Source organism: Hipposideros armiger, unplaced genomic scaffold, assembly GCF_001890085.2.
Source record: "Hipposideros armiger isolate ML-2016 unplaced genomic scaffold, ASM189008v1 scaffold_172, whole genome shotgun sequence".
Classification (NCBI taxonomy): domain Eukaryota; kingdom Metazoa; phylum Chordata; class Mammalia; order Chiroptera; family Hipposideridae; genus Hipposideros; species Hipposideros armiger.
The window spans coordinates 690,604-702,222 of NW_017731522.1; the positions used below are offsets into that span (position 1 = coordinate 690,604).

General features: G+C 41.3%; 1 protein-coding gene across 18 annotated transcripts in view; it reads right to left on the minus strand.

Annotated features, from left to right (window-relative positions):
* Positions 1–11,619, minus strand: part of MAGI1 (membrane associated guanylate kinase, WW and PDZ domain containing 1) — a 705,149-nt gene that overhangs the window by 63,111 nt on the left and 630,419 nt on the right. For all 18 annotated transcript variants that reach the window (XM_019652050.1, XM_019652047.1, XM_019652041.1 and 15 more), the window contains 2 exons: positions 8,712–8,894; positions 7,529–8,149 (listed from right to left, as the gene is read on the minus strand). In XM_019652050.1, coding sequence (XP_019507595.1) covers positions 7,529–8,149; positions 8,712–8,894 — 804 coding nt within the window. The remainder of the gene's footprint in view (positions 1–7,528; positions 8,150–8,711; positions 8,895–11,619) is intronic.

Consider the following 11,619-nt stretch of genomic DNA (forward strand, 5'->3'; position numbering starts at 1 on the left):
ATATAAAGAGCTTACAGCAGTGCCTACACATGGAAAGAACTGAATAAATAGGATCTATTATTATTATCTGTATTAAAAAAAATCCATTCACTATCAAGTTGCCATCCATTCCATATTTTTCTTCTATTCAAATGTATAAAAATACATAAAAGGATAAAATAATAGATATTCAACATCTCACTTCTGAGGGTAAAATAATCCAAATCTCTAGAGCATCACTATCAGTAGCACTTTCTGTGAGGATGGAAATGTTCTATTAACTTCACTGTCCAATATGGTGGCCATGAGCCACATGTGGCTACTGGGCTCCTGAAATGTGGCCAGCTGGACTGAAGGACTGAATTTTACACTGCATTTAATTTTAATTAATTAAATAGCCACATGTGGCCATTGACTACTGCATCGGATGCTGGAAAACATGCTTAACTGGACTAGAACATGGTTCACTGATGTGATTCTCCGGTACCCTGGCCTCAGACATGCCAGTCAATGCATTTCCTTGTCACGGAGAACAGCCCGCAACAGAGAGCGTGGGCTTTGCAGGTAACCAGGCGTGGGCTGGGATTCAGGCTCTGTCACATTTTCACTGTGTGATTCTGACGTGGTGAATCTCTCGGTGGGTGCTCGTTTCCTCGGCTATAATGATAGTGCTCACCTCAGAAAGTTCTCGAGAATTAGTGTTTATGAAAACAAAGGGTCTGATATTAATTCATATTTTCATTCAATATATATGATTTTCTGAATACCTAGGATGTGCCAGGCACAGCTGAAGGTGGTGGGGATAAAGGCGTGGTTGAGACCAAGCCCCTGCTCTCAAGGAGACAGGGAAGCAAGCGCCATGTGGAAGAACAGGGCAGGAAGTGATGGTGGTGGACGCTACTTTCTTTTCTATGGAGCCGTCAGAGCAGGCTGCTCAGAGGAAAAGACCTTGGAGCAGGAGCCTGAAGGACCTGAGTGAGAGAGCCCTGTGGCTGTATGGGAGAAGGAAAACACAGACAGAGGGAAAAGAGCAAGCGCTAGGGCCTTTGGAGTTTACTCTGAATGATGGGAAGCCACTCTGACATGAGGAGTGACTTGACCCAACTGACTGGAAATCACTCCAGCAGGAGAATGGACTGTAGGGAGCCCTGGGGCCTGTTGCAGGGCCAGGTCCCATAGGGTGGACAGTGGAGGCCAGTAACAAGCTGTGAGGTAGATGGAGCTGGCAGGATCTGCTGGTGTGAATATACAGAACTATTCGGATATCGCTCCGCAAGCAACCCAAATTGCCTTTCACAGGCCCTGCAGCTCAATTTGAGAGATTCTGGCAGTCAAACACTTAACTGGTGCAATTTGCAATTTATTCTCCAGTCCAAGACCAGAGGGCAAAGGCAGGAGAGGCGTCTGATCACCAGGGTTTAACTCTGGCGCACGGCTTAATGCGGTTCTAATTATGATAGTTTTGCATCATGTCAGAAGGAAAAAACACACACAAAGACGATGTAATGTCAATGATGTGCTTAGATAATGAGATTAGATATTGCTGGCCCTATTTGGATTGATGATGATTTAATGAATTTAAATACTATCAGTAAATTTTGATAAAAATTAAGTGGCATCAATTGGCCCATGGACTTCAGACCATATCCATTCCTTTATGTGTAAGATACACTCCTCAACACTTATGGTACTGAAGTTTTTTCTCAGTAAGCCATAAGGCTGTTTAACATAGTGGTTAAGAGCCCAGTCTCTACAACCAAAATTCCTGGGTTCAAATCCTTGGCTTTGCCAATAATCAGCTATTATAATAATATATGATTCTGGATAAATCACTGAACCTTTGTGGTCTCACTGTCCTCCTCTCTAAGATGAAGCTAAGTTTTTACTTACCTCAGAAGGCTCTTTTGGATTATGATACATAAAATGTTTAGAACCAACAATGCTTGGCACATGATGGAAGTGTATTTTTATAACAATTGGTTTAAGCAAGGAGGAGTCTTACATATGCGTTCCCAACCAAACCAGAAATTCCCTTTTTCTATATACCAGGGGTGCCGAAAAAAAAGTGCCAGAAAACATATATACACTTTAAGAGATGTTAACACTTTGGTCAACGTTGCTCAATCAGTAGTTCGCCATAATCAGAAGTGCCTGGACACTGATGGAAACCACTTTGAGCACCTCTTGTAATTGCAGAAGTCAGACGTGACTTGTATATTCATCTTTTGTTATTGGTATATATTAATACAGTTTTTTCCTTTCTTAAAATGTATACACATTTTTTGGCACCCTCTGTACTAAGCAAATTTAGCTGTGGAGTTTCAACACTGAAAAGAAAAACAATTCCTTCCATTTTGCCCCCCAGCATAGGGGCTGACAAGCATGGCCTTCATTTCCCAAAGGATCCTGCTCAGACTCATACAGCAAATTGGTAGCCGCTCCAATGCGGTCACAACAATGGGGTGTTGTGAGGTTTCATTTCTGTGTGTGTATTGCTTGTAAGCCCGGCACACAGTAAGTCTCCATCAGTGATAGTGGTAACATTATCATTATCATCACCACCACCATTTTCATATCTAATTTTTGCCTTTTAGCATCTCTTTATCATCTTTCTAAAGTTATGAGGTATGACTATACAGCTATATGACTAATTTTCTATTGTGATTTGTGGAGCGAGTTTAATTTATTCAGCTAGCGTTACTGAGACTTTACCACAGGCCATTTCCCTCTGAGGTACTAGGGACATAGAGTCCAAGGTGGATATCCTAACATTTCATTATTTTACATTCAGATCCTAAAATTACTGAGTGATGTGATAAAAGCATTCAGCATACAGTCTGTGCAAACTGGGCAGCAAAACATCACTTCTATTATTGTGATCAGCAAAAGCCATGGGGAGACTGTGCTCAAAATAAACATCAAGATCATGTCCTTCCCTTGTATTCTCCTCCTCTGAAGTAGAAAAATTAGAATTTAAGAGCTGAAATGGACCTTAGGGAAGACTGAGAAGTCTGTTGCTTATAAATCAGACTTTAAAGGAAGAATATTACTCAGAAATAAGAATTGTTTAGTTTTATAAACTTATCTTCCCAAGTTAGATGTCATAGAATCAAAGCCATAATAGAAGAATCCACGAAGGCAGGAGCCTGACATTGGTTAAAACTCTGGGCTCTACATCAGAACTGCTAGTGGAGCTTCTGAAAAAATACAGATGCCTGGCAGTCATGTACTGAGATTAGGATACCGTACATCCAGGCTGGAGCGTTTCGCTTTTTTTAAAATAAATTAAAGGCACCCCTACCCAGTTGTTTTTTATATCGGGTAATATCAGTAAAATACCACTGATTTACCATGTGACTAATTCTATGTCAGAAATGAGCACAAATGTTATCTTATTTTATCTCCATCATGCATAGGCATGTGCAAAGTATTATTCGCATTTTGTCTGATAACTTGCCTAAGGTCTTAAAAACCCGTAAAGGTGGGAGCTGCGATTTAAACTCGCATCACCTGGCTCTAGAATCCTGTGCTCATTTCTCTACACATCTGTTAAAAACAAGACAACAAGCACAAACTAAAGCCACTTATGCTAAGCCCCATGTCACCAAACCCGGGTTTAACAGTTTTGGCCGATCCCTGGGATGCAATCTTAAATCAGTCAATTTGGTCAACCTGGTCAGCACTAGTAAGGTCCTCTGCCTGAGAAACCCATGCTGTCCCCTAAAGGAAGGTGACTTAATATAATCACTCGGCTTCTTATTAGTAAAACTTCCTGTACTGCTCCCTTCTGCCTATAGAAGTCTTCCATTCTGTACAGCTCCTCAGAGCTCCTTTCCATCTGCTAGACGGGATGCTGTCCAATTTGCAAATCACTGAATAAAGCCAATAAGATCTTTAAAATGTACTCAGTGGAACTGTTTTTAACACATCATGAGGTCATTCTTCGCATAAAATTAGAGCCAAAAGGGGTCACCCTAAAGATGCTCGAGTTCAAACCATCTTTTTTTTTTTTTTTAAATAAAGACATGAGTCTTGGGGCAGGAGTGGTAACCTGACAAAGGCATGGAGCAACTAAGAGCACAGTTCGAACGGGAGGCTGGCTCCTGGCACCTCCAGTTCAGCTTTCCTTTCAATACACACTTTCTCTCAAAAGCAAAACACACTTCTCCATCTTCATAAAGCACTGTCAAGTCTTCTCTTGAAACAGAGCGTTCTGATTCAATCCAAAATTATATCTTAAAGTTCCCACCTACTAATTGATGTTGAAGTAGCCAAATATACAAAATATTTTACACAGAGGGGCACAGGAAGTTATATGCTACACATAATTCCTTTCTTGTAATAAGTAAAACGCCTTTATGGGACAAATTCTATATGTTTATTAAATTAAAAATACAACTGTAAAAAAAAATAGTAATCACTGTCTAGCGTGGTTTCCAAATATCTCAAAACATGTCTCTAGACTCACACTGGTGTCAGATGATAGGCCGTCTGAAAGCAAATGCATGTAAAATATAAAATAAATAAACAAACAGCATTCTCCTCAGTGGACAGCAGAGGGAGGAGGAGGACAGGCCCAGCCACGGGAGAGGGAGCCAGGCACAGGCAGAAGGCATGGCCCCTTACAGAACCTGACTGAAGACCAGCAGGCAGGGTCATTTTTACAGAGACAGTAACGCCCCCAGCTTCCAGTGCCTCTGGTGGACCCTAGCAGCTCCAAGCCTGGCCCAGGAAACTGTCTGACCCCAGAAATTAACAAATGGTATTTCAACCTCTGCTGGATTTCCAGGGTGAGGAGGCGGGTGGGGGTCGGGGGTGAGAACGTGAAACATACTAAAAACCAAAATGTACCTGAAAAGAGTAAACATCAAAAATGAGGTTAGGAGATTAAAAATTAAGACAGTTGAGCCCCAAATTAGAAAAAGGCAGTTCTTTAAAGCACATACAACCTCATCCTAGGAATGTGAATTCCTGAGAATCACAAACTGTGGATTTAATGAGTTTATGTCTGCTTACTAGAAGTTATGACAGATGAGGCTCATTAGAAAGAATCAGTGAAGTGGCCGTTTACTTTCCCAGCTAACCTGGCTGCTGTACTTGTGTCATCAAACCTTCTCAGCCCCACTATACAGGAGACATGACTAAAATGTCAGCACTGATTCAAATAACTAATGTATGGCAGAGACAAATATATTTATATGCTTTCTAGAAAGATTAATAGTAGCTACTGCTAGCCTGCCAACTGCAGATGTACAAACTTTCTATCTGATATGTAAATCAAACACAAGACATATGGTGTATTCTAAAGGCTGGTGATGTTTCAGTGATTTTAAATTACTCAGGTTCTGGAATAAACTATGTAGATGTTGACTAATGTGGCAATATATTCTGGGTACTTCCATATTAATTTAATGTTATAAAACTTAATGGCATTAACAAAACAAAGGTCTCACAAATTAAGGAGAATGCAAACATTTTTGAAATTAAAGGGTATGTTTCTATAATCAGTTGTTTGAGTTGTTTGCTAGTTTGGGCATATTCATTATTACATGGTTCTAGAAACTACTGTAAGTTAGTAGACTGCAGTGAGATTTTATTTTTTGGTCCCCTTAAAAGTAACTCTAATAAAAAAAGAAAACCTGAACATAGTGACAGAAGAAACGAAAGAGCAAATAACTTAGGTAGGAGAGCAGGATGGTTTGTGACTGTCAAATGAGCAGTGGCTGAATCAGAGATGACCCTGATGAACTAAGAACTACTGAAAAGTTTCCAAGTTGTTGGCTACAGAAATCAGCAAGTATACAAAAATCAGTGTCATTCTGAGTTCAGTAGGGCAGAGCACTGGACTGGAAACTACAGATTGGAGGTGAACTTCTCAGTTATATTGTAGGCTGGCATCTTCCTACCTTTCAGGGACATGGTGAAAATTAGATGAGAGGCATGTGCCCGTATGAAAGTGCTTTGTCAACTGCCAACTTATCTAGATGTGCCAGGTATCATCATCGTCATCATCACCACCATTTTCATCATTGTCATCGTCGTCATCACCATCCTTACACCCCAGTCACTCCTATGATAGCTCGGTTACTTTAAACAACAATAATCTGTGCAGTCAAGTGATCTACGTATAAGGAGAGACTTCAAAACTGTATCGGTAGAAACATTTTCAAGAATAAAATCTGCACAATGGCTTTTCTAACTGTTCAAGAAGGGTTGAGTATTTCGATTCGTGTTTCAATTCACATGGATAGTTGCTCTGAATTTTAAATGTCCTTCCAGTGACCCCAATTGGTTTGATCACAGAACACACAGCTTCATGAGAGCATGAGAACAGTGGCTGCAGTGACATAAATGAGCTCCTCTGTTGCAACGGAACCAAGAGGAAACACATGTCTGGTTCCTGCTCTCTTTTCAGAGGGCCAGAATATGCTGTGGATACAAGAAATCAGGTTGGCAAGAATTGGGGGGACAACCAATCTCAGGCCCACTGTGTGAGGTGGTCAGTTAGGACGGGTCACAAATACATATCCAGAAGCAAGGCACTTCAGAAGTGTGGAAAACGTTTCTCGGTGTGAGGTGCTGGGAGTGCTGCTGGGGCAAGGGTGGGGGATGAAGGCAGGGGAAAGAAAGAAGTCGTTAACGCCTCGAGATTTAGAATACCCCACTTCTCTGAGATCCTTAGCCATGTCAGTAAATTGTGGGTATGTTGAGATATGTTTTTAATACAGTTGGTGGAGCTTTGTTCCTGACAAGTATAATCACACACCCATTCATTCATTCAATACCTATTCATTCATGAATACCTAGCAGGAGTCAGGTACTGTGTTCAATGCTAGGGATATATCTGTCAACATGTAGACATGGGCCCTAGCTTTATGGATCTTATATTCTAGTGGGAAAGAGAGAACAGCAAACATAAACAAATAAATTAATTAATTATTTGCAATGATAATCACAATAAAGGTTATGAAGAAATAGGGTGAAACAGAGATTACATGGAGGTGCTGAGGGACTACTTTAGAAAAGTGGTCACTGAAGCCTCTGAGGAGGAGACCTGAATGAGACTGAATCAGCCAAGGGAGGCACTGGGAGTACAGCATTCCAAGCAGAGAGAACAGGAGGTGCAAAGGCCCTGAGGCAGAACGGGCTTGGAGCACTAACAGCACTTCAGAGAAAAGCCAGGTGGCTAAAGCATAGGGCGAGGAGTGAGATGAGGTTGGAAGAGTGGCCACAAGCCACATTTTGCATACAGGTTTTAAAATCTTAATGGTTATTACAAGGCACAATCTGATTTACATTTAAGAGTATCAGTCTAGCTACATACGTTGAACACTATGTATAAAAAGAGACTTTATTCTAAAGACGCTAGCATTTGAAGAAATCAGAAAGCATTTTGAATGTATTTCCAAACATTTAAATAAAAGCGATCTTAAAAAAGTAGACACTGAAAAAGTCCCGAATAGCCACCCGAAGACCAATAAGTTAAACAATGGATTTGGCTTAAAAAAAAAAAAAAAGCAAAACCAAAGACCAAAATAAACCAACGTACCTCCTCGCTGCACCAACAGCGTAACCTCGCTTCCCTTTGGACATTCGATGAGCATATCCACAACCTGGTTGTGAGTCAGCGCCTGCACGTTCTTCTTATTCACTTCCACTATGAGATCTCCTTCTTTCAGGCCCCGGCACCTTGGACTGTCAACAATTTGTTTCACTCTTTGGCCACCACCACCAGGACTGTCCGCGATAGTAAAACCAAAGCCCATTGGCCCTTTGACTATATGAACAGTTATGAGTTCCGGCTGAGTGGCTATGGAGGAAGCCAAAGAGACAGTGTCATTGGGGTAACCATGGGAACCGTTTGAAGCCACATCAGCAGGGCTGCTTGGCCTGGCGTCCTTCATGCCATTGACTTTGCCTGTTTTACTACTGTGACTAGCTGGCGAATCATAGGTCTCTTGCCCATTCACAATAATTGGTTCTTTATCCAAAATGGCCACCGAGGTCACTAAACTCGTATTGGGGTCATCTGGATCAAAAGGCAGTGGATAACCTCGGCAGAGTTCAAGGTCCACGCTGGCACCGATGGGAATGGACTGGAAGATTTTCACAACTTGCGCATGTGTGTGTCCCAAAACACAGGTGTCGTTCACACTGACAATTACATCTCCTGCAAAAGGTTAAGAGTTTGGGAGTTAAAAGAAAACAACAGTACCCAGAAAATTATATCAATATTATAATATGAAATCCTAATAATAGGAAGCTGAACTGAAGCTGGATTTGGGGATGGTATTGTAGGGCACAAAGAGACTGCTTCTATTACTTATTTTAACTGCTAATAAGACATTCTTTTAGCATCTAGTGTCTTCCCTGCCAGTGAGAATATAATGATAATTGAAAGAACATTGGGAGTTTCTTCTAAAAAAAATTCTCACTGCAGAATTCCAACTTCAGGATTCATTTATTCAAACAGGTCTACATTTTTAGTAAATGACTGCTTTACTGTACTCAATAGCACCATAACAGCTCCCCAAAGTTAAAAGGCTTCAGAGGCTTTCCATCTGTACCAGGGAATGCATTTATGTAGTGGAGGAATCTTGCTCATTCGTAAAGTTTTTAAAGGACGTTTATGAGCTCATGAAATCATGCTGTTGCTTGGTCTTGTTCGGGTGCCAGGGTAGAAGTCTTACCCACCACACAGGACATGCCACCAGGCCATGTAGTGTCTCTACCTGTTTCCATCTTGCCGTCCAATGCAGCAGGACCATCTAGGACCAAGCTCTTGATCTGCAGAAACTCGTCAGGTTCATCCCCTCCAACGACTGTGAAGCCAAAGCCACGACTGCTTTTCCGCAGCTTGGTGTGAATAAACTTGCCTTTCAACTCAGAAGGGTTTCGTGTAAAAAAGGGTTTGCCTAGATTAAAACAAGAAAAATTATAAAGAATGTTACTGAATGAAAAGGTGATTTAAGTAAGAAATGATGCAACTTATAGATAACTCTCCAAGCTCCTGCATTGGGGCATTTTTGCACAAAGGTGTCTTAAGAAAGTCCTCTCCTGATTTCAGTAGTAAGGGTGACCATAGGCTCCTTTGTTTAAGGAGGGGGATATGGTACACATTGCATGTTAGCATGATCCAAATGAAAATATAAGAGAAGAATGAAATTGGAGTTCATCATCTGACATACTCCCATGGTTTCAGTTCATGCAGTTTGAGGTCCTTCCAGAAAATGGAGTGGGTCTGTCTTTGGTTTTGTTATACTTTATATTTTGCAATACAGCTTCCAATGTGTCACCTTGGGCTTGGCTTCCACTTATAAAACCAATTCAGCAAAACCTTTAGCTGTTAATCAAACAGAAAACTCATTCTGAAAATACATACATAATACTAAGAAACATATTATGAATAGTCACAAAAAATAATTTGTTAAAAGTGTAGAATTACTGCTTTCAAAATGAAGAGTTTTAAGTTTACTTTGAATTGAATTCTGGATTCAACTGATTTTTCCTGTTAATTTGCATCTTTTAACAATTTGTTAAACAGCCTGGACATATCCACTGCTAAAATTTATTGTTTAAAAAAAAGTTTAGAACATGTGGCTTAGAATGTTTAAAAAAATAAAACAAAAATATAAAAACCCAAATGAAATAGTTACTAACAAATTCAGTTGTCTTATTTAAAATACATTAATATATATATAGCTAAATAAGTTCCAAAAATACTACCTAATGTTTTACTGAATTTTCTTAATAACATTCATAAATAACATTCTGTACAGAAACCAAAAACCTTATTTTGGGTTTTGTTAGTTGGGCATTTCATTGTAATTGAGAAACTCACTGGGATTTCTCTGTTATCTCAAATAGTGGACATAATTCAATGTTTAGACTCTTTCAACTCTCCTAATTATACTTCCTATCACCTGTCCTTGCCACATCTTTCATATGTGCCCTATTTCTTTTCTATCAAAAATATTAGGGCCTGCCGAGTGGCGCGATGGTTAAGAGCTGGCTTGGGACGCCAGAGGGCCCGGTTCGGATCCCACATATGAGGGCCAGTGACACTGCCATCTACAGCTAAGATGCTGAACAACAGCTCAACCTGGAGCTGGGCTGCCATGTGTCGCCGGCGACGGCATAGGCTGCAGCCTCTGCTGTGGGTTGCCGTGAGCTACTGTATGTAGCCAGCAGCCAGCGTGAGCGGCCAGCAGCTGCAGTGAGCGGCCGTCCAGAAGCCGGTGACTGATCTGCCTCGCCCAGGAAGAGCGCAATGATAGTGCCAACTTGGGCCAGTGAAGCTACGTCCCCCACAACTAGACTGAAGAACAAAAGGACAGCAACTTGACCGTCTCCCTTCCCCCGATTCCCCAATAAAAATCTTAAAAAAAAAAATATATATATAAGCCCGCACTAGAGTCTGGCACCCAGGAAGGAAAGTTATTTTTGGTTAGCTATATTCTACAACACCTTTTTAAAAAGGTCTCTGGGCACACATACAATTTCTAATTGTGTATTTCAAAAGTTCCCGGCTCCTAAAAGGCTCTTTTAAGTGGCCTGGAGTCACAGGTTTGCTTACCAACCTCCTCCTCTCCAGAGCAGTCTCAAGGCTGGTTGGAAGCTTGACAAACTACAGCCTTGTCACCGTGGCTAAAGAAAGTAAAAACACAGCAGGATGCACCACGTAAGGTCATCTGCCAAGGCACCAGGAAGGTGATGCCACCTGCAGTCAGGGCTTGTGGGGAGAGAGCAGCCATGGCAATTATCAGATGGGAAACTGAGGATATGTGAGACAACACCCAGGTTTTACTTTGGGGTGTGTGTCAATAGCCTACATTCTTGAAGCCGAGGCTGCTAGGGAGTTCAGGGAGCTTGAAGGGAGACACACTGCAGCTATGTAGAGGCACCAACAGCTGTCACCTTCTCAGTGAGGCTTTCCTAACCACCGCATTACAAACTGCAACCCTCCTACACTCCCAATCCCCCATTCCTGCTTTGTTTTTTCCTTTGGCATTTATCACACCCACACAGTCTACACCTCACTTGTTGGTCTGCTGTGTCTTCTCGGTCCCCACCACCCCTAGCATGAGGGCACTGCACACGCACATGCATACAGCCACTGGAATGTCAACTCCAGAAGGATGTCTGCTTGTACATCCAATGTGTAGAATACTGCCCGTTTCATTTTATTTGCTCCAAAAGGGTGCTGAACGAATGAATGAATGCACAGCAGGAAACAGAAATGAGACTTAATGTGTCTTAGAGAAGGTTGAAAGAGGTGGCTGGGGGCTTAAGCTTTCACCCTCATTATAGGCAAAGTTAGGAAACATGAACATGTGCCTGGCAGCTAATCTGAATAAATTTTTAAAAAACCATTAGCATATTTTGAGCTTAGAATGTTTTCAACTTAATAGACATGAGCGGAGCTTTGAAATTGCACACGGACGTCCTTTTTCAACGCTTATCTAAGGAGGAAAGATCAGGGGGTTTCATATTTAGGCACATTTTATGATGTTTTAAGTATGGGAGGGTCATCAGTTAACGCAGCTTTCGAAAAGAAATGCTTTCCTGCCCATAAGCAGTGAAATTTGGAGCTCTCTGCTGCAGCCCTGTGGCACATGTAACTAAGAGATCCTGGTTCTA